The 24,645-nt window shown below is 43.7% G+C and overlaps 1 protein-coding gene across 1 annotated transcript in view; it reads left to right on the top strand.

Annotated features, from left to right (window-relative positions):
• The window catches only part of LOC148541979 (beta-microseminoprotein-like), a 64,682-nt gene that overhangs the window by 323 nt on the left and 39,714 nt on the right, over positions 1 to 24,645 (top strand). Inside the window, exon 2 of the mRNA XM_088473764.1 lies at positions 14,750 to 14,840. Coding sequence (XP_088329890.1) covers positions 14,750 to 14,840 — 91 coding nt within the window. The remainder of the gene's footprint in view (positions 1 to 14,749; positions 14,841 to 24,645) is intronic.

Below are 24,645 nucleotides of genomic sequence, written 5' to 3'. Positions count from 1 at the left end.
ATGGTACACATTTATTCTAGCAAAACGATCAGTCCAAACAGTGGTCTGTAATTCAGTGTTTTGTTTTATAAAACTGTCTCTCTTATATAGTATGTGTATATACTTCTGCTGAAGGGGGAACTTGTTATGCCTGCAAGCATAAATTAAACATTTAATTATTAAGTCAATGAGCCAAATGTAATAGGGTGAGAGTATAGAAAATAGGAGAGTTTAGCAGTAATCTCTCACATTGGTCGAGTTTTATCTTCAAAATGGGAAAAAATCTGGATGAGAGTTAAATCGTGAGAGTTCTTTTAGTTTAAAAACATGCGAGTTTGCCTGTTCTCGGACTCTATTACATTGGCCGAGTTTAAAAAGTGTGAGAGTTTCCTGCTAAACATTTTTTAATCTCTCACCCTATTACATTTGGCCCAATATGTGTATTGCTACTTGAACTATTAACTAGAATGCCAGAGACTTCACACTAACTGGACTATTTCACAACCGGTTTTGACCGGGCGGCAAATAGCAGCCCGTTTTTTTGCCGGGTGTGAAATATAGTTATGCAGGGAAGTAGATGGGTCCTTTCACACGGCCCGGGCACGGCACGGTTGCATGTAACAGCCGGAAATATCTACTAAGAAGGACGGCTCAGTGACAATGTTTCCTTACACACACACCGGCCGGCTTGTGCAGCAGATACTGCTGCTGCGCATGCCTGGTTGATAAATAATAATTAAAAAAAAAAACATTAAAAGCGGTTCAAAACCGCTTTTTGTGAAAGGCACTAAGTGCCTGAAAAAAAACGTCCGGCTTCTGCCTGTTTCTTGGCCAGACGGCCAAAACTGGCAGGTGTGAAACAAGCCTTTTGGGTTTTAGCGTAATCTGAAGTATTATACCTAAGATATACGAAGTTACATCTAAACCTATTACTGCCTTCCTCCACATAACCACTGGCATTTCCCACCTTTATAAGCAATTTATCAACACTCCTCACGGTGTAGAAGGCAGCATATTGTAATTTATCACCACACAACATCAATAATTTCTCTTTTCTTCATACTGGTTTTCAGAATCATCTGAATAACAGATTTGTAGGTAAAAGTTCCCAAACTTATATTTAAAATAGAGAAAACATGGTGAATTTATCATGAATAATATAATCTACAATCATGTATAAAAAGAATCGGGAACATGTGAAAGAACTATAGCTTTTCATATAAATGGTATAATTAAGGATTCCATTATTTTATTTTCTATTATTTAAAACTACAAATGGAGATACCACAGTGTTCTTTACAAAAAAAAAGAAGAAAAAAAAAAGGTTATACTTCTTTCGAGTGCCAAACGCAATACAACAGTTAAACAGTTATAGGTATTGTTTTTTATTAATTCTGCCAAGTCAGGTATAATGGAGTCTGAACTGAAAATGTTCAGTTGTACAGTACTAATAATTACATATTGTACATGACTGTGCATTTACAGCATAACATGTGTATACTACTTGATCTTTACATTGATTTACTAGTGGATACCACTAGTCCGGCAATGATGATATTTGTCCATGCAAGATGCCGTTTTGCCTCGTTCTGAGTTCCGTTTTTTTGGAGGGAAAAATCCGAACTCGGCGTGCAAACTCAAACCTATCCGAGCCTGCACATCCCTATTTATAATACAGTTGGGGTTGAATTTGGTGCATTTCAATTGCACATAACAATGCACATGTCCCACATAAGACCTATAAATTTGATTATAAACAGTATGGTAATGACATTTTGGTGATGTGGGGTTACTGGTCAGGTATATACTGTATATAAATAAAAATCTTCTCCAACTGTGCTACAACCTAAGTAATAAAGATTAGCAAATGAGAAAGGGGCATGAAATAGAGTCCGCACTAGTGGTAAAATAAATGATAATCAATGATAATCTGTAAGTATTATTGTAAACCAATTAGAAAACCAAAATAAAAGTCTATCACATATAAAGAATTCTGGATGACTTATTATTGGTGGTGCACCCAAAAGATTTGTGCAATACACATGAAAAAAGGCAGTTTTTGCAAGGGGCAAAGACTAAAGAAAAAGACAAATAAGTCTTTTTGGGGCACTCTTCAAAAAGTTTTAAATGATATTGTAGAAGTAACGTGAGTAGGATTAAAAATGTTATTGAATACTTTGGCTAAAATAAGCTTCTATTCACAAAAATGGAGGGGGGGGGTTGGGCAAATATATAAAACAAATAAAGTGACAATCAAGTACACACAATAGAAATATGGTAATCAGGATCGCATTACCATTAGTAATATGCACATAGGCTTAATTCACCTTGTTACACTAAATTTAAGTGCATACATCAATATAATTAAGCTACTTAATTAGGTTAGAGATAAATAGATGGTATACCTAATTATAGATATCAGCAGAAAAATAGTAACCGATAGCTACTTAGGTTGATAAGTTAAAAGGTAGGCATATGAAGATGTGAAGGGTCCTTTTTCTACTACCCACTGAATAAATTCCTCATGGGATAGGAAGAAAAACCACACAAAAACAGTAATGAGACCATTGTTCATACAATATATATTAGTATGATAGCAATATCAAATTAGAGGAAAATATGAGGTCACATCATGCAGCATTTCTTGACATTGTCAGATTGGTAAATTCAAATAATTAGTCAACATATACTATCAAGCACATCTAATTTATCTGGTCAAATATGATAATTACTACTTGGGCAAGGAAAATTGATCTGTTCAAAAATCAACATAGGGTCTCACACAATAATGACACAATTGTTTATGCAGTATATATAAACACTCTCAAGTTGATGAAGATATGAGGTCACATTAGTGGTACAAATGACAATGAGCCTTGTTTGTTCCTGAAGCATATCATGACATAATCAAATTTGGTGAAAATCTCAATAATTAGTCAGTATATGCCATCAAGCACATTTAATTGTATGATAATTAGTGCTTAGGCAAGGAGAATTAATCAATTCATAAATTAACATAGGGTCTTAAACAGCAGTGAAACCATTGTTCATGTAGCATATAACAAATCACGATCACACTAAATTAAATGCAAATATAAGGTCACAATGGTATTGAGCATAGTAAATAAGACTGTTGTTCATGCAGCATATAACAGATTCAAGATAATATCAATTGATGAAAATCTGAAATCTCATGAAAATTATACATATAAGGTATATATCAAAGGATAACACAGGTCTGTGAAATTGCTGCTGAAGGAAGTAAGATCTGTGGTACTATAAACGCAGAACCACTTGTACTTTCCCCTGTCCAACTCTGACAGGGGATGAGAGAGTGAGACAGTGTGACACACAGAGGAAACAACAGATAAGCACTTCTGCTGTTTGAGGAGAAGCTGCGTCTCTCCCCTATTACCTAATAGGCATTGCAGGGGGAGTCGCATGGAGGGAACTCAAATGAGAGAGTGCAAGGAAAGGATAGTGAAAGTACCTTGCCAAAGAAGTCAAAGGACCAGAGCTGCATGCAATGTGTGCAGTACGCGCGTTTCGGCAGAATGGCTTGGTCACCTGATCGTTGCAATGTAATTTTTTTGTGATTCAATAGAACATTGTAGTATCATAATCTACACTGTATATATTAGTATTTTTTTCATTATCTAAAACAGTTGGCATTATTTATGTACAGTATCCAAACAAATGTGTAGCTTCCATTCAAAAACAGTTATATAATAATTCCATAGACAAAAAACCTCACAGTTTCACATGTCCCATTAAAGGGGCCTATCCATTAGCAGATAAATTTGAACAATGAACGATTTATCATTCAGTCGTTCAATTTACCTGCTAATGGATAGGCTCTGAATGATCAAAATGCGCACTCCAGCGGGCTGACAAATTTGGTCTTTTGTCTCTCCAACATGTTGGTCAATTATCGTTTAAGATATTAGAAATATCTGTCGCGGTAAACGACAAACAATTTTTTTATGCAAATGAATAGAAACATTAAAAAAGATCCACTCTCAGAATGATGTCATGCAAAATCGTTCGTCGTTTGTCGTTCGAAAAAATCTGTCATGTACATGATAGATATCTGTCACAGCAGCCGAAGGAATTTTTAAAAGATAAATCTTTTGTCTTTCATCTTTTGAAAAGATCTACTAATGGATAGGCCCCTTAAGGCTGCTTAGACATGATCTGAAAATTCACAAAACCTATTGAATTTCTGCCACTCAAACTCCAAAAAGCAATGAAATTACGATCATTAAGGCTGATGCCTTAAAGGACGTGTTCCTTGCGTAATACAGATATGGTATACCATGGCACCATGTGGTTAACTGCAGATTCAGCAATATCACAGAGTGAGATTGCTGTCACTCACAAAATGGTGGAGCTGCTAATTCACAGAATTGTGTGCTCATTGGAATACACACATGCAGTCTATGCAACTGAGGTCTAAGCAGAATATATAGCTGTGCAGATGAGATAAGAGTATGGTGGATGGGGGGAGCAGGCCCAGCAACAGGGTGGACTAAGGGTACACCAACACCAGGCACCAGGGTCCAGAGGGGCCCCAAGGACTGGACGGGCACAAAACAGGGCAGCAGACTCACTGTTCAAGCCAGCGGGCCATGTCTGCTGGGACCCATAGCTGCTGCCCAGCCCCTGCTCCGTCCCTTTTAGCATGGCCCAGGCAGCGCTGGGCTGTTCCCAGTGGCTCAGCTGCAGCCCGGGTCCGGGCCTGCTGACTACTGTCTGAACTTATGAGATCAACGCAGCAGCGTGATGTCATAGGTCACGTCGCTGCACTTCTCTGCCCATCCGGCAGGCTGCATTTTGGAGGGGATAGGCCCAGGGGATGTTAGAGGAACAGGGGTGGGTGACACAGGCTGGGGACAGAAAAAGTTGTTGAGGGCAGAAGAAGGTGCTGGGGCAGAAGGTGACAAGCTGGGGGCAGAAGATTGCACAGGCTGGGGGCAGGATAACAGGATGGGTGCTTGGGCAGAGGAAGGGGCTGGTTGCTAGGGGGCAGAGGGTCACACAGATGGGGCAGGAGAAGGTGCTGGAGGCAGAAAGTGACAGACTGGGGGCAGGAGAACAGGATGGGTCCTGGGGAAGAAGGTGAAGGGGCTGGGCACAGAGGAAGGGGCTGGTTGCATAGGAAGGTGTTGGGGCAGAGGGTGACACAGACTGTGGACAGAGGAAGGTGATGGGGCAGAAGGTGGTGCTGGGGGCAGAAGATGACACAGGCTGGGGCAGGAGAACAGGATGGGTGCTGGGGAAGAAGGTGAAGTAGCCTGAGGACAGAGGAAGGGGCTGGTTGCATAAGAAAGTGCTGAGGGCAGAGGGTAACACAGGCTGGGGACAGAGGAAGGTGATGGGGCAGAAGAAGGTGCTGGAGGCAGAAGGTGACAGGCTGGGGGCAGAAGATGACACAGGGTGGGGGCAGGATAATAAGATGGATGCTGGGGAAGAAGGTGATTTGGGACAGTAGAAGGGGCTGGTTGCATACAAAGTGCTGGGAGCAGGGGGTGACACAGGCTGGGGACAGATAATGGGCTGGTTGCATAAGAAGGTGCTGGGGCAGAGGGTGACAGGCTGGGGGCAGAGGAAAGTGATGGGGGCTCTGGACAGAGGAAGGGGGTGGGGGCAGAGGGTGACACAGGCTGGTGACAGAGGAAGGTGATGGGGCTGGGGACAGAGGAAGGTGATGGGGCAGAAGGTGGTGCTGGGGGCAGAAGGTGACAGGCTGTGGGCAGTAGAGCAGGATGGGTCCTGGGCAAGAAGGTGATGGGCTGGGGACAAAGGAAGGAGCTGGTTGCATAAGAAAGTGCTGGGGGCAGAGGGTAACAGGCTGGGGACAGAGGAAGGTGATGGGGCAGCAGATGGTACTGGGGCAGAAGGTGACAGGCTGGGGTAGAAGATGACACAGGCTGGGGACAGGAGAAGGGGCTGGTTGCATAAGAAGGTGCTGGGGGCAGAGAGTGACAGGCTGGGGGCAAAGGAAAGTGATGGGGCTGGGGACAGAGGAAGGGGGTGGGGGCAAAGGGGGTGGGGGCTGGGGACAGAGTAAGGGGGTGGGGGCAGAGGGTGACACAGGCTGGGGACAGAGGAAAAGGTGGGGGCAGAGGGTGACACAGGCTGGGGACAGAGGAAGGTGATGGGGTCTGGGGAAAGAGGAAGGTGATGGAAGCAGAAGAAGGTGCTGGAGGCAGAAGTTCACATGGGCTGGGGCAGAGGAAGGTGATGGGGCTGGGGGTAGAAGAAGGTGATGGAGGGCTTATGGGCTGAGGATTGTGATGACTTGCTGAGGACTGAGAATGGCTGGCTGCTGACATGATTCCTCCTATCCCTGAGGCATCCACAGCACTGTCATAAGGAAGACCTTGCAAGAGATGGTAGACTACAGCCTGCATCATTAGTGACAGAGAGACAGTATTGTAAGTCATAGTGTATTTTTACTTTATGTAAAGACTGGTATATCTTTCAGTTAAAATTCTCATGCTTCGCATATCACCACACATGCAGGGGAGGGATGTGCGGGATCGGAGTGATGGTGAGACATCAGTGTACCGGGCCCCAAGATTTCTGTTGCCAGCTCTAGAGGGGAGAAGACAGGGCACGGTTTGGGGGAACAGAACAACATGAATGGGGAATACAGAGTAGCATGGATGCGGGAAGATAGAGCAGTGCAGATGGGTAAAGACAGATTGGTGTGGATGAGAAATACAGACTAGCACAATGGGAGAACACGCAACAATAGAGATTGGGGAAGACAGATTGGTGTGGATGAAGAATACAGACCAGCACAATAGGAGAACACACAACAATAGGGATTAGGGAAGACAGATTGGTGTGGATGGGAAGGAAAAGACAGAGTGGCATGGTTGAGGGGGACAGAGTGGTGCAGATGGAGGAAGAAAGAGTGGCAGAGATGAGGGGAAGAGAGTGATGTGGTTGGGGACAAGGCAGTGGTGCAGATGGAAGGAAACACAGTGGCACGGATGCAGGAAGACAAGGCGGTGCACAAGGGGAAAGACATATTGGTGTGAATGAGGGCATGCAGACTAGCACAGTTGGGAGAACACACAGCTGTAGGGATTGGGGAAGTTATAGCAGCATGGAGGCGAAGTTAGTATACATGCATAGGCAAAGTATGATAGTTTTAGCAATTAGGAAGCTGAATGTGTATAATAAATTAGATAGACTTATTGAGTTAGATGGATGTTGGAACCCAGTAGGATTATTGTGGTGACTGAATGGGAAGATTGTGGGCACTGAATGAGATATGTGTGCCACATAACTGCTCAGACCTCAGTTGCATAGACTGCATGTGTCCAATGAGCATACAATTCTGCGAATTAGCAGCTCCACCATTTTGTGAGTGACAGCAATCTCACTCTGTGAGAGTACTGAATCTGCAGTTAACCACATGGTGTCATGGCATGCCATATCTGTATTATGCAAGGAAAACGTCCTTTAAGGCAACAGCCTTAATGATCGTAATTTCATTGCTTTTTGGAGTTTGAGTGGCAGAAATTCAATAGGTTTTGTGAATTTTCAGATCATGTCTAAGCAGCCTTAATGGGACATGTAAAAACGTATGTTTTTTTTGTTTATGGAATTGTATAGCTTTTTTAAAATGTATTAACTATCAGGGTTTGGAGGAGCAAACTGGGCCACCTGCAGGGGATAAGGGCAACAAAATGGTACGCTAGTGCAGGAGGAAGAGGGGACAGCACACAGGATGTGGTTTGGGAGGTGCAGAGTGCGAGATGGCTGTAGGTGTGCGGGGTAGCGGCAGCAGTGGTGGTGCAGAGCAGTGGCAGCGATGCAGTGCAAAGGTGGCATCAGCGGGCAACAGAGTGCTCACTGGTAGTGCGCATGCACCTGAGAAAATAAAATCAATAAGTCACAGATGCACAAATGCAGCAGTGAGATCCATCTACGCATCTATCTTAAAAATTGAATGTGTAAATTAAAAAAAGGTGCCCCCCTCCCCAAAACACAACCAGCACCGGGCTTTTAACAGTCAGTCCTGGTTGTGTTTAAATACAGGGGAAAAATGACATGGGGTCCCCTGTACTTAAGCACAACCAGCACAGGGCTAGTCAGAACCAGCCCTGATCCCCAGGGATCCCCGACCTGGGCTGACTAGCAGTCAGGGGTGATGCTTTGGCTGGGGGGGCCTATTGAAAGGGCTAGAAAGAGTCCGGTGCTGGTTCTGGTAAATTCAGGGGGACCCTACACATTTTTCCCCCTGTATTTAAAGAACCAGGGCCGGCTCAGAGCCCAGTGCCGGTTGTGCTGAATACTGGGGACTCCTACATCATTTGTCCCCAATATTTTGTCAACCAGGACTGGTTCTGAAAGCCTGGTGTTGGTTGTGCATAATACGGGGGACCCCTACATCATTTGTCCTTGTATTTAGCACAACCAGTACTGGTTTCCAAAGCCCGGTGCTGGTTGTTTTTGGGGGGTGGGGCAACACCATTTTTATTTATTTTTTTAAACACAGAAGCAGGTATCACGGATCTTCCACATCCGAGCCTGCATCTGTGTTCTGCTACCTCCCCTGGGTTCTAATGCCTGCCCCACTGCTGCCCGCACTGCCACCTTTAAGGCCCGCTACCATCCCCTGGTCTTGGCCGCAGCTAATGCCCGCTACTCCCCGCCTTTCCCACCAGGTCCCGCTGCAGCTAACACCAGCTTCCTTCCGCTGAGCCCACCACTGCTAAAGCCCACATACAATGCCCATCTTTGTACACCCAAGTGAAGCCATAGTAAATACACCTGCTGGATGCTCCTACTGAGGCTGCGCAACAAGTTGAAAAGTCCTATCTATTCAATGGCGCATTCTTGAGGTAATAGTTTAAAAACTGTAACTTTCTAATTTACCTGAACCCCAAAAGCACGTACCCTGGCATGATAGCTACCTAATAAAACAAACCCCAAGTCTAAATTCGCCCCCTACCCTGAGTTATGCCTTCCCAAAAAAAAACCATAGAGAACAGCAGAAAAGTGGTCCTAATTGAGAATGTCAGAAAAAAGTGACAGTTGGAAGTTTAGATTACTCCCAAATCCTCATTTTTATTTTTATGCCCTGAAATTTGGCAGGCAGCACTGAGCAACAGTTCTACCTATCCGTGCCAAATTTCAGCTCGGTACCTCCAAAATATCGACAGTCATAAAAAAATAACACAGTCACTGCCAAGAGCTGGCAGCTGCTAAAAGTCGGCGGCGGCGCAGACCATGCTAAAAGTAGTCATCTCAGACACCTGTGAGAGCTGCCTGGGTAGGAGCAGCAAAATAGTTAAATGTAAACAAAAATGAGTGGAGTCACCCCCCCCCCCCAATCCATAACCATCCCTGGATCTCTCAGCCTGGGCTGTCATTGGAAAATCAGGATCAAAAACAGCATGGGGTTGCCTATATACTAATAACCAGCACCAGACTGAACCAGCTGGGAATTTACACTATAGCAGGGACACACACACAGCTTGGTGTTCTCCTGCCTTAACATTGACTAGCCCCAACTTGGTCAACCCTCGGCAGAAATCCCTCAGGAAAGTTGGGAACCCAAAAAAATTGTGTTCCCCTTCCTGAGGGACAACCAGCCTGAGGTAATTCCCCAAAACCTTGCTGGTGGTGGGTATGGGGTTAATGGTAAAGTGTTAATAATATTGTTCTTTACAGATGCCTACAAGTTTCAGCAAGCCTTCTCCAGCATGATAGCACGTGTAGTTCCCTTGTATACAGGGCCGGACTGCCCATCTGGCAAATGCCAGAAGGGCCGATGGCCACATGGGCAGGTCTGGCTGCAAACCATGGCCGAGCAGCTCCGCCTCCCGGTGCTCTGCTTGGCTGGGGATACTGAATGACATGGGTATTCAGTGAGACCACGCCCTCATGAGGTGTGACCATGCCACCTTTTGACGAGGCCACACCCATTTTTACAGGCACACACATTCCAACGGAGCTTGTGCAGGTTTAGTGTGGGGGGACTGCCAGGGCTGCTTAGCAGCCCCAGTTCATCCCTGCCTGTATAGAATACTGAAATAAAAGCAAGATGAACACATCAATACTTTTCTACCTTTTATTAAAAAAAAAATTCCATCAAACAGCCCTCGTTCACCACTTTGACACTCACAAAATCCACAAAGCAAGTGTTTTTCATTTCATGTAGCATACACAGCATCTTAGAAAAATAACAAACCAACATGGACTTGCATTGTGAAGGGCAGCACGCCAGTGTGACCGTGTCACTTGCAGTCACTCCATACAAATGAATGGGGAAGCACTGATTGGCTGAGAGCGTGGGAACAGCGATCTCAGCCAATCAGTGCTTCCCCTTTCAGTTCTATAGAGTGTCCTCAAATGACCCGGTCACTCTGCAGTGCAGCTCTTCACAGGACATGTGCCATCAGTTTGTTATTTTTCAAAGATTCTTGGATGCCTGTATTGAATGAAGAGTATGTAATCCAAGGATTTTGAAAGCATTAAAGTGGTTAACGAGGGCTGCATGGGAGAGTGTTTTTTTTTTTTAATAAGGTTATAAAACATTCAGTTTGTGTCTTTTGACTATACGTAGTTATTTTCTTTATAGGCGGGCTGCAAGTACCAGAAGACCCTTAATGTCCGGGCATGCTGGCAGTTGTGGCTCCATTAGTGTCTTCATGCCAAGGCAGGCATTCTGGTACTTGTAGGCCACCCATAATGAACAATATTATTAACTATTTATAAACTATTAATCCTGTACCCACCACCTTTTAGCCCAGAGTTATTTGTCTCTTGGGAGGAAGCACCAATGTTTGGGGGGTCTGACTTTTCAAAGGATTCAGCCCTAGGCTGACCAGTTTGGTGCCACTTAACAGCGTGACAGGGGGACTCCACACTGTGTATCTCCCTGCTATAGCGTTATCTCTCCAGCTGGTTCAGCTTGGTGCCGGTTATTGGAAAATAGGAGAAAACCCAGACCTTTATATCTCCTGATTTTCCAATACCAGCCCAAGCTGAGGGGTCCAGTGCCAGTTATGATTTTGTGGGGGACCCCATACATTTTATAAATGTATCTATTTCATTGCTCCTAGCCTGGTGGCTCTCAATGGCATCTAAGATACTGGCTTTAAGCATAGTCTGAGCCACAGGCTGGATTTTAGCAGCCTTTGGCTTTTAACAGCGGCTATATTATTTTATTATGACTGTTGACATTTTGGCTTTCAATATTTGGACCCTGTCAACATTTTGGTGTTGACAATATAATTTATCTATATTTTAAATTTCAACATTTTGGTTGTGTCTACATTTTGACGCTGTCGACATTTCAACCTGTCTAAATATGAATTGTCTACATTATGCCCCTGTCAACATTTTGGTGTTGACAATATAATTTGTCTATATTTTAAATTTCAACATTTTGGTTGTGTCTACATTTTGACGCTGTCGACATTTCAACCTGTCTAAATATGAATTGTCTACATTATGCCCCTGTCAACATTTTGGTGTTGACAATATAATTTGTCTATATTTTAAATTTCAACATTTTGGTTGTGTCTACATTTTGACGCTGTCGACATTTCAACCTGTCTAAATATTAATTGTCTACATTATGCCCCTGTCAACATTTTGACTGTCTACATATTGATTGCCGACATATAGTCCATGTTGACATTTTGGTTGTCTAAATATTGTACCTGTCAACATTATGCTGTCTATATTCTGAATATCTAAATGTTGCCTGTCTAACAATATACCCAACCCTTATATTATTTGGAAGTGTGTTATCACTGCTTGATTCAGTACATTGACCCAACAATTATATATTGACTCAACAATCATTATTTCTTTTTGTTCAGCTGGACTGGGCTTAAAGCTATATGCGTATAATCACATTCTGTATTACGGAACTTGAGAAAAACAAAAAGAAGTAACTGTCCTGTGGAATATTTACATTTGGCTTTAGCGTCTCACACATTTTTTCTGATCAGAGGTGTTCTTTAGGAATTTCTTCAACAACTTTTTTCTTGCCCGTCTGGACTTTTCCCTTACAGCACAATCACACCACAGAGTTGACAATATTGTCATTTCAGCTATATTTGGATACTATAATTTATGCAAAATTATGAATTAACAAATATAGTGCAGTATGGCAAAGTAAAAAAACTGAACTAAAGGATGGTATCACCGGAACTTCACAAAGCTGCGAAACACCCTGTTCTACTGCAAAATGTATTTACCACTGTATTTCACCACAACTTTGCTCATCTCTTTTCTGTACTGATCACAAAATGACAAAATGATTCATTTGAGTATCCATAATAAGTGAATAGTTAATGCATAACTACGATAGTGCAAATGCTAGAAGGGCCGATAACCTGACAGACCGGTCTGGTCATCTGGAGGCCTGGCTTAGCAGATCGGCCTCTCAGAGCTCTGCTCAGCCGGCATGCTTAGATGGGGTGTAGCACGAGGCCAAACCCTCATGACTTACACTACGTCCCTGTGACAAGTCAAAATGCCCCCTGTGGCACATGTTGACGCAGGGCCGGCTCCAGGGGTAGGAGCACCCTGTGCCGGCTCACTATGGTGCACCGCGCGTGACCAAAACTGGGGGTGTGGTCTAATTACCATAGACCACACCCCCTACATTATTTTATTTGGAGGCGTGCCCACATGGTACGCCTCCAAATAACTTCAGGCTGGGGGGGGAGCCTCACTAGCTGGGCTTCCCCCAGCCCTCTCCCATCAATGAATGGATGCCGCGCACATGCCTGCAGCATCCATTCAGAATCCGGGGTCTGGCACTGCCGAAACTGGTCCCCAACCTCCCGATTTGACCACCCGCGGGCCACTTCGGCCCATGCTAGAGTATATGGTCGGGTGGGCCGCACTCGAACAATGTGTTGAGGATGGGGGGTGTGCTATGTGAGGTGGCGGGGGAGGGAAAGGGGAAAAGGAGAGGGTGGTGAGGGTGCTGCACGTAAAACAGGAGTACCCGATCCTGTATCAACAGAGTGTACAAATAAGGGGGGAGTTACGTGCGCTTCCAGGTGATGTGCATACAATGTAGTGGGCAAGGGGGAAGGGATGGAAGGGATATGTGAGGGAAGAGGGGCGGTGATTGTGTTTGTGGGAATGGCAGTGTGTGTGTGTGTGTGTAGGGATGATGTATGGGACATGGGTGAGGCTATGTGTGTGGTTAATGCTGTTGGTGTTACTGGGGTGTGCAGTGTCTGGCTGGATATCGGTGGGTGAATAAAGGAAAAAACTAAGCAAATGAGTGTGGAACCAATCTGTTTATTTGGTGAGTCACAATGCTCCCCTGGGTTGGTATAGATGCTGGTGGGTGCAATATATTGCGTCTCTTGTGACAATCCTCGGTGGGGAGTGGGTGGACCCCTTCAAGGGGCTTCTTTACGTACGGCCAATACTTTTGCACATTCCCCTGCTGGACCAGACTTAAGGATCCCGGATTGTTAGAGTGTCAGATTGATCCAAGTCTTATCTAGCTGGAGGCGTCCCGCACTAATGTCAATGTCTGCTTACCTACCGGTAGGGTTTGTGGTGCAGTCCAAACACTTCTCCCAGAGTGTAGCTGGGGATGGTCAACCTCTGCGGTCCCACGGGGTGCTGTCCAGGCGGGTACCTGTATGGATCTTGAGCTACCTGGTGCTTGGTGTCCGCATGGGGTGTGATGGCACCGATGCCGCGATGCAGCGACGACGGTAGTGACCGTGCCCCACGGTCCCGTGGGGTGAGGTCCTGTAGCTGGAGGCGTGGGGTCCCGTCAGAGCGGACAGTACCTAACAGGCATGTAGGTCTGATCGTCCTCTGACAGGTGCGACCACTCAGTATAGCATCTGGCGGTGTTGTTGCTGGTGGCAGCGGGCTGCAGGCTGAGCGTGAAGGTGAGATGGTGGCAAATTCTGGTGGTTTGAATGAGGTGCTGGATGTGTTGGGGCAGGGTCCCCAATGTGTTTCGGCCAGTTGGCCTTTATCAAGGAGTTGGCCCATGGGTGGAACAGCGGGACAGTACTGTCTCTCTGAAATTGGGATGTTGGGGAGAGGTACGCCTTCTATGGGTGGCGCCCCTGTTCAACCGTACTGGTCGAACACTCCTAGAGCCGTCCCTGTGTTGACGGCCCTGTGACACATGCCCCCTTTTCCAATGCAGGAACAGAAAGCTCCAATCCATCCCAAGTGCAACAGCATATGTTCATTACCTAGAACATTATGCCAACATCTTTAACTTGCTTAAGTTTATTTGCACTGCGCACATTAAACTATGTTTTACATTTAAAATGTTAGACATAAGTATAAAATGTTTTTTTTTTTTTTTTTTTTAAACATAAAAAATCAGCAGTATTGTTAATTTGAGTTGTGCCAACATTTTCTGGCAGTTTGTGTTCAGATATCAGATCTTTTCAAATACAGTTAGAATTGAACTGAAATACTTATTTTGTTACTGTACAAAAACAATGTCTTGACAACGAAATACATTTCCGAACTCCCGCATCCCCAATACAGCAGACCACAAACACTACAGTAGACCTTAGAATTGTCCAAATTTATTTTACAATAATTGATGGAAAAAAAAAACTGTTTTCAAACCTCAATGTTCATGATGTGATGCATCTGAGCTGTCTTTTATAGAACACATGAAGTTAGGTTAGGAAACAAATAAAAATGTTTATCTTTACATTCATTTGTGTTGTTCCTGTGGTGAAATGCATGAAAATGAATGTGCATCTTCTTATTCATTATTTCCTTGCAGAAGTTCATTTTGGCTCTCGGTGTTGTGCTCACAGTCTCAGTGGTACTTTCCAATGCTGCTTGTTACACAGAAGAGAACACGACAAGTGAAGGTACTGTAAAGAACAGAGAATTTAAAATAAAATGATTTCAGATTGTTTAGTTTACTGTTTTTTTAGTCCACTGGCAAGACCACGACCAGTAAGAGCGATATACACCCACTGCCTAATCCCATCATAATAAGGCAGCTTTATCACAAAAGCAACATTTTCAAACAATATGGCTCATTGTCATATATTCTGCCTCACAGTCTATTTTTAGTTGCTTTAGGGCCTGATCCCGAGATTTACGTGAATGCAATCGCAACTGCAATCTCTGCTGCCTTCTCGTATCCGTCTGACGACATGCAACAGTGTAATCATCAACACAGATCGGGCCGCCACACACTTGTAAATCAAGTCTGACCTGCCTCAAACAGTGTGGTTCTTCTGGCATGCGGAGAGCTCTTATGCTGCGAATGGAGATTGCATTGGCTAATTTATGCATGCCCATGAAAAGGAGTTTAAATGGTCATGACATGCATGAATTTACCTAGCCACCCCCCATTACCTCACCCAAATGCTAACTACCTGTCACTCACTTTGGGAGTGAAACTTCTGTGTAATTGCAACACAATCACTGCGCATGCGTATTTCGGCATACCGTAGATGTCGGAATCAAGCCCTTTATTCAGTGACAAACCTGCATACAACAATATCCTTGGTGCTAGTAAAATTAAAAATCTGCCATGAAGCAGATTAGATAATTTTCTCCAAACCAATGTATGGCATAGACACCAGTTGGTGTACATATCATAAAATAATTACATTATCATTGTCCCCAATTAATAAATTAATATTGTCAATATACATTCATTTTGCTCCCTAATGTATTAATAAAGTAATAAATATAATCATATTATTGCCCTCATAGGAACATTTTTAATTGCTTTTGCCTGCTTAATCAATATATAATGATTATCTTCATAAAGTAATAATTGTATTACGCCTCCACATGATGGACCAGATACAGTACAGTAGCTCAAACAGCATACAGTTTGAGCTATCTCGCCTATTACAACCAAATCATTTTACTGGTGGCTTTCAAATTGATGACTGAAACTTTTTTATGTATATATTTATTTGAACAAACAAAAATAGTGATGACGATTTGAAAAATTACGATCTTCCAGGCGTTTTCCATCAGTTTTGCCTTTTGTAAAGAAGTAATACAACTCAGAAGACAATCTAAAAATGAAACAAAATCATTACAACATAATTTGAATAGGTCACTTAAACTGTATGAGAATCAAATATGAATTTTCTTATATATATATATATATATATATATATATATATATATACTGTATATAAATAAATATATATATATATATATATACACACCGGGGTCCAAATGAACATAGTTACCAAGCGGAGGCACTCAATGCTGATCCAATGAACAAGGTGCATCTGTTAACCAAAGTTTCAATGTTTATTCATAATATTTTCCTCAGGGTGCATACAAACAAATAACACTTTTGAAAGTTTTGTCAAAGGGACTTAGGGTTTCACTACGGATCGCAATTCTGCTTATACGCACGCACCACAGTTGCTAATATCAGAGGTGCTATTTAAATGTTTGCATTCACATTGCGATCGCAGACTGACATGAGGACGCCCACTTCCCAGGGCCGGATTAACAATGGGGCTGATGGAGCTTCAGCTCCAGGCCCACTATCAGAATAGGCCCACAGAAATATTTGCTGCGTGCGCTGCTGTAGACAGGACTTTGTTTTCCTCCTACAGCAGCCTGCCAGTCAGTAGCTGTCCGAGGCCCCGCCCCCCTCCCGGCCAACATCAACCCCCCTTGGCTGCGGCGCCGGAGGGTTAAAAGCTGACAGCACATGATGGCGGAGCAGTGGAAGGCTTCACACTAGCCTTCCCAGCATGGCTAACTCACAGTGACTCGGCACCGCTTCCGCGCCGCCTGACGTCACTGCGTCTGACATCACATAGATGCCGCCCTCCACCAGCACCGCGCCCTGGTCTGAACTTGAAGAAGCCCGCCCCGGCCATGTCCTCCAGCAGAAGGCTCAGCAATGCAGACACAGCAGCTCTGTGAAGGTGGCCTGGCAGTGTTGTCTGATCCACCGAGTCCTGACTGAGGTGAGATGCTGGTCAGTCCTGTTGGCCAGGCTGCCTGGCTGCTGCTGATAGTGTAGAATAAATGTAGTATAATGCAGGGCAGGCCACTTATCAAAATAATATCAAAATAAATAAATATATTTAGAGTATAATCTATATTATATACTGTCTGTATATATATATATATATGCTGTGTTTATAATATATGTGTGTGTGTATGTGTATATATATATATATATATATATATATATAAAAATATTTGTAGGGGTGCACTCACCAGACTTCAATCAAAGGCCTCAATGACAACTTTATTCCATAGAACATTAAATGTAGGATTAATGTTCTATGGAATAAAGTTGTCATTGAGCCTTTGATTGAAGTCTGGTGAGTACACCCCTACAAATATTTTTTATATTGGTGGTTTTTGGTCTTACCTGGACCACATTTTGATGTTGCACCCCAGCGACTATTGCTCTGAAAAGAGTGCGGAATAGACAGACATATATATAACTATTTACCAACACAAGGCCAGCACTTCACAATCAAAGTTTAAACTTTCCCTGGTGCCCTCAAAAATATACAATACTTAATACTAGAAACCAAGCTGCGGCACTCACGGGTCTTGAAATAAAGTATGCACCACACACGGTAGTTTGTATGAACGAACTGTCTTGTGTGGTGTTATATAATTCATTTCAAGAACCGACGATGCTTGGTTTTGTGTGTGTGTGTGTGTGTATCGTATTATATATACATATACACTGCATATATAATATATACACACAGTGTATTATATATATATGTGTATGTATGCAGGGCCGCCATCGGGGGGACCATCGGGACTACTGTCCCGGGCCCGGACAGTAAAACAGAAAAGGGTGGCCTGGCCTGCTCCTGCCCGCTGCCGCTACAGCCAGTGTAGGTTAAAGAGTCCTACACCCGCTGCTGCTGCTACTGCCAGGGCTAATGATGTACTGTATATGGGACCCCCGGGCGGTCCACTCCCCAACCTGCCGCTACTAAAAGGCCCTCCAACCTAGGGGTGCCTAACCCTGACCCCCCCAAAAAAAACCTAACCCTAACCCTGCTATGCTCCATAAACCTAACCCTCCCCTCCCTAAAGCTAAGGCGCCCCGGACCGTGCGTCTAGCTCTGCATATCAATATACAGCACTGTAAGGAGAGGTGGGACTAGCCGTACATACTGTCAGCTGCAGCTCGCACCATATATATATATATATATATATATACATACATACATACATACAAAATCCTCAAAGGTGGCACTCCCATATACAGAAAATAATTTGCAGGTGCCCTCCAGTTAAGGTCAGCCAAGGATGACCCCACAAATAGAAGTCCCCACAGGCGGCACTCTGACATCCAAATAACAGCACAGGAAGATGTGATTGTTAACACCAACGTGTCGGAGTGTTTATTCCAGCCCCTTCATCAAGGTACAACAATGGTATATACATATAATAAAGACATTTATACTCACAATACCCCACATGCAGTCCACACCGCGTGTTGCCAGGGTAAAGGATAGCCAGGCTGTGGGTGTCTCCACTCTCCTAGGACTGACGCTGTACAAGCATTGGTGTGGAGGATAGGTGTGATGATGTCATCAGCAGGTGACCCGGCCCCAGACGCTGCGCGGTGTGGACTGCACGTGGGGTATTGTGAGTATAAATGTCTTTATTATATGTACAGTATATACCATTGTTGTACCTTGATGGGGCTGGAATAAACGCTCCGAAACGTTGGTGATATCAATCACATCTTCCTGTGCTGTTATTTGGATTTCAGAGTGCCGCCTGTGTGGACTTCTATATATATATATATATATATATATATATATATACACACACACATATATTTAGAGTATATATATGTGTGTGTGTGTATAGCTATATATATATATACAGTCAGGTTCAGAAATATTGGCCTCTATTCACCACCACAATGGCTTTGAAATAAAACAAACAAGATGTGATTTAACTACAGACTTTCAGATTTAATTTGAGGGTAATTACATCCCAATCAGGTGAATGGTGTAGGAATTACAACGGTTTCTATAAGTGCATCCCACTTTTTAAGGGGCCAAAAGTAATGGGACTATCAACTCAAAAGCTATTTCATGGACAGGTGTGGGCTATTCCCTCGTTATTTCATTATCAATTAAGCAGGTAAAAGGTCTGGAGTTGATTCTAGGTGTGACATTTGCATTTGGAATCAGTTGCTGTCAACTCTCAATGGGCTCTATTTACTTCAATCCGCATATTGAATGCGGATTGTAGTGTGATATTACCGAGTGAATTCGCATTGCGAATTCAGGCAATATCACAGGGATTTACTATAAATCCCTTGCAGGGACAGAGCTTGCGATAAAGCTCTGTCCCTGCGGATCCCATCCGCACTGTAGTCGCGGTATTTTCGGAAAAAATACCGCGACTAAGAGCCCGCGCATGCGCCGACCGACCACCGCTACTACCCCCCCACCGACGCTAAGCCCCGCCCCCGGCACTAAGCCCCGCGATCACGGACCCCCCCGCGACCCCCCCCTTCATTACACTTACCTGCATCCTCCTGGCCTCCGGTGATCTTCTCCGGGCTTCCCGATCAGGTGATCTCCCATACTGCACTGGGGCCCGATCACCTGATGACCGGGCCCCAGTGTACTATGGGAGACCAGCTGACCGGAGAGGAGCCATCACCGAAGGCCCGATCACCGGTCCCTGGATTCAGGTAAGGAAAAAAAAAAATGTTTAATTTTTTTTTTCTTTTTTGTACAGCAATCAGCTTGCGGTCTGCTTAGACCACATAGCTGATTACTGGTACCGGCTCCCGCCTCTGCTCTCCCCGTTAGAGCAGAGTGGGAGCCCGGTAACCGGGGGAGACCCTGGATAACGCCACCTTCAGGTGGCGTTATTATCACAGGGCTTCCCCCGGTATTTTTTTACAATTTATTTTTAGTAACTTAGGTCGGATCACATTTCCCATTACAATTATGGGAAATGCGATCTGCTTTACTAAAAATAAGTGATACTGGGGGTTGGAGCAGAATTTTACTAATTCTACTCCAATTGCCCTATAGTAACTACAGGTGAAACTAAAATAATGTGAAAAGGGTGTGAAAACACCCTTTTTCACTTTATTTTAGTAAAAATAATGTTAATAAATAGAGCCCAATATGAGATCCAAAGAGCTGTCACTATCAGTGAAGCAAGCCATCATTAGGCTGAAAAATCAAAACAAACCCATCAGAGAGATAGCAAAAACATTAGGTGTGGCCAAATCAACTTTTTGGAACATTCTTAAAAAGAAAGAATGCACCAGAGCGCTCAGCAACACCAAAAGACCCGGAAGACCACTGAAAACAATTGTGGTGAATGACAGAAGAATTATTTCCCTGGTGAAGAAAAACCCCTTCACAACAGTTGGCCAAATCAATAATGCTCTCCAGGAGGTAGGTGTATATGTGTCAAAGTCAACACTCAAGAGAAGACTTCACAAGAGTGAATATAGAGGGTTCACCACAAGATGTAAACCATTGGTGAGCCACAAAAACAGGAAGACCAGATTAGAGTTTGCCAAACAACATCTAAAAAAGCCATTACAGTTCTGGAACAACATCCTATGGACAGATGAGACAAATATCAACTTGTACCAGAGTGATGGGAAGAGAAGAATATGGAGAAGGAAAGGAACTGCTCATGATCCAAAACATACCATCTCATCAGTGAAACATGGTGGTGGTAGTGTTATGGCGTAGGCATGTATGGCTGCCAATGGAACTGGTTCCCTTGTATTTATTGATGATGTGACTGCTGACAAAAGCAGCAGAATGAATTCTGAAGTGTTTCGGACAATTTTATATGCTCATATTTAGTCAAATGCTTCAGAACTCATTGGACGGCGCTTCACAGTGCAGATGGACAATGACCCGAAGCATACTGCAAAAGCAACCAAAGAGTTTTTTAAGGCTAAAAAGTGGAATGTTATGCAATGGCCAAGTCAATCCCCTGACCTGAATCCGATTGAGCATGCATTTCACTTGATGAAGACAAAACTGAAGGGAAAATGCCCCAAGAACAAGCAGGAACTGAAGACATTTGCAGTAGAGGCCTGGCAGAGCATCACCAGGGATGAAACCCAGCGTCTGGTGATGTCTGTGCGTTCCAGACTTCAGGCTGTAATTGCCTGCAAAGGATTTGCAACAAAGTATTAAAAAGTGAAAGTTAGATTTAGGATTGTTTAGTTTGTCCCATTACTTTTGGCCCCTTAAAAAGTGGTTGGCACATATAGAAACCGTTGTAATTCCAACACCGTTCACCTGATTTGGATGGAATTACCCTCAAATTAAATCTGAAAGTCTGCAGTTAAAGCACATCTTGTTTGTTTCATTTCAAAGCCATTGTGGTGGTGAATAGAGGCCAAAATATGAAAATGCTGTCAATGTCCCAATATTTATGCACCTGACTGTATGTATGCATATCTATATATGTGTCTATAAATAAATATATATAATACATGTGTAAATATTATTAATATATGCACAGAGTATGATTGATTTTTGGATGTCTGAAAAAATGACAAATAAAAGCATAATTTTTAAATGAGATCGGAAGGGGTAGGTGCGAGATTAATATTTTTATCAGGGTGCATACAAACATAACAATTCCGAAGATAAATACCCAGACTGGACCAACAATGGCGCATCATGATCCCAATCACATTCTTTATTTACAGCCTACTTGTGTTATGGATGCTCTGGGACACTCAATCTCGTGAGACCTGTGACATCCTCACTTGCGAAGAAACGGTGCCATGAGGAAAGGGTCCTATGCATACTTGCCGACATTCAGCTCCCTCCCTCCTTCCGGGAGGGAGCTGAATGTCTGTATACAGCGGGGGGCGTGGCGGTGATAAAGTAATGGGGGCGGGTGCGTGACCGAGCGACCGTGTCTTCATGGCCCTGCCCCCTCTTCACATGCTGAAATTAACGACATTGCGAAACGGGTTGGGGCCACGATGACGCGACTCAGTGTGAATCACATCACCGCCCCCACCCACTGTGTGGGTTTCTATCAAAACTGCGGGGGCGGCCGCCAGGAGGCTTGCCTTCCTTTCCAGGGGGCTGGGAGCAGCACACAATATTTGGGAGGCTCCTGGCCAAATTTGGAGGGTAGACAAGCCTGGTCCTACGTGGTCCTGGAACATCGTTGAAACATCGCACCCTCTGTCACAGCACACAATAGGCCCTTCTTAAATTTCAGCTCCAGGCCCATGAGAACCTTAATCTGGCACTGCCACTTCCCCTTACTCACATCCGTATACTAGGGGAACATCGGCAATATCGACTAACATCAGACCAATATGCACCCTTGCACAAACCCTGACCTCACTCAGATATTGCTAACACCCACACACGCTATCAATGCTTTAGCTGCTTATGGCCATGCAGTGGATAATTTATGCATGCCCCTGCAACAGCGATGAAACGCACTGGCACGTCTTTGTTTGCCCGACTACCCTCCGTCACCACCCACAAACGGCACTTCCTGCCAATCACTCTGCTCTGGGTCTGCATAGCCTCTGCGATCGCAGTTACAAATGCACGGGCACTGCAATGCATGCGCAGAACGCAACAATCATCAAATTGCATGCGTATTAGCAACTGCGTTCTTTGCTGATTAAGGCCCTTAATTGTATCCCCATTAATTCCTTTGACACTTTTTAGTGGAAAGTGGAGCACTTTAAACTGGGGTGACAGTTGAGACTCAAAGAATTCTTTGCTACAAATGAGACAATTACACAAAACACAGATGGAGCCTCTAATACAATCATTCCATCAACTTTAAGAAAAAGATAGAATTTCGACCCTACTGTATGTCAAATGCCTCCATTCTCATGTTTTGCCGGATGTACAACAACTCACAACTACAAATATGAAAGCATTCAATTATTGGAATTTGTCTAAGGAAGAATGGTTGGCTTTACGTTCACTTAGTAATGGCTCGGAAATAATTATACACCAAACAGACAAAGGCGGGGCTATTGTAATCCAAAATCTATCTGATTATGTCAAAGAGATCATTAATCAGCTGGTTGATACAGAAGTTTATACCCTGCTTCTGAGGGACCCGACGGAGTTCCAAAAAGGAGTTGGATGATATCCTGGCCAAAGCAATAAATAAAAAGCTGATCCAACTTACAGAAAAAGCGGCATTATCAAATAACCACCTGTGAAACCACTCCTTTATGCGCTGCCAAAAATCCACAAGGATATCAGGTGCCCTCCCAGCAGGACGATAATCTCGGCGTGGGGTTCCATCTACCAGCCTGTTTCAATCTTCCTTCACAACTTTTTGCAAGCGTGCGTACAGGCACAGGCAAGTTATCTCCAGGACACTAATGACCTTCTTGACAAACTTCACAAGTTACCGGTTATACTAGAGCTTTGTCTCCTGTGCACAATAGATGTAGAGAACCTCTATACCTGTATCCCACACAATGCAGGTATAAAAGCTGTGAGAACACTCATTATGGATAATTTGTTGTATAAGGGGCCTTATGTAAACCTGTATTTACAATTATTGGAGATGACACTGAAACAAAATTTCCTTTTCTTCAATGGATCATATTACTTGCAAATAAAGGGGTGCACTATGGGCTCATCAGTGGCCCCTTCATTCGCCAACAGTTTCATGCTTTAAGTAGAACAACAAATGTTTTTTTCACAATGAGGATATTAAGTATAATGTTCTACTCTACTCCTGTTTCATTGACGATTTTCTACTATTATGGACGGGTCCACAGGAACTTATTAACAATGCATCACCATCGCCTGTTTAACTTACATCATGTATTGATCATTCTCAGTCTCATTATCTGGATGTGTGTATCCAACTCATAAAAGGAAAGATCATGACATCACTGTTTACAAAACCCACGGATCATACCAACCTCCTGTTGATATCAAGCCATCATCCGCTCCCATTAAAGAAAGGGTTACCTCTCTCACAAATGTTACTGGCATGCAGGATTACGAGTGATGCTGATAAAGTAGAAGCAGAATTGGATAAGATGATCAAGAAATTCCTTCAACGAGTTTATGCAAAAGATTTATTAATTCAAGTGAAAACTAAAGCATTACTATGGAAAAGGGATTCTTTGTTGCAAACAACTGGGAATACAAAACCCAAAAAAGAAAAATTCATCTAGGTGAATTTGTTGCATACAGCCAGCCATGCCATCAACCAAATCTCTAATTCTCATTGGAACATAACGTAATGGAATCTGATCCCAGTCTACCTAACTTGATGGATAAGCAATCCATAGTGGCTTATCAACGAGGGTGCAACATCAAGGATTAACATCAGTGCAAAATCCCAGAAGGCAATTCTTGGATAACACACCCCCAGGGTGCTGTAAGTACGTCAATTGCAAAACCTGCCATTATATGGTTTCAGGGGATTTGTTCACCCATTCCTGCACTGGGAAATGCTTCAAGATCCTTCAACATGTAACTTGCTCCACAAAGTTTTTCAACTACTTGATCAGTTGCCTCTGCAGGCGCCATTATGTAAGGAAAATGCATTTAAAGAGAGAATGGCTGTGCACCGTTCCACTATTAGAGCGGCCATTCAATCTGGCCACAGCGACCACCCAGTGACCGATCATTTCCAGGAGGCAGGACATGGTCTTGCCACTCTTCGTTACCGCATTATAGA

This window comes from Taudactylus pleione, unplaced genomic scaffold, assembly GCF_031769625.1.
Source record: "Taudactylus pleione unplaced genomic scaffold, aTauple2 ptg000016l, whole genome shotgun sequence".
Lineage (NCBI taxonomy): Eukaryota > Metazoa > Chordata > Amphibia > Anura > Myobatrachidae > Taudactylus > Taudactylus pleione.
The sequence above is the reverse complement of the archived record's forward strand: the minus strand, read 5'-3'. Positions and strand labels throughout refer to the sequence as shown.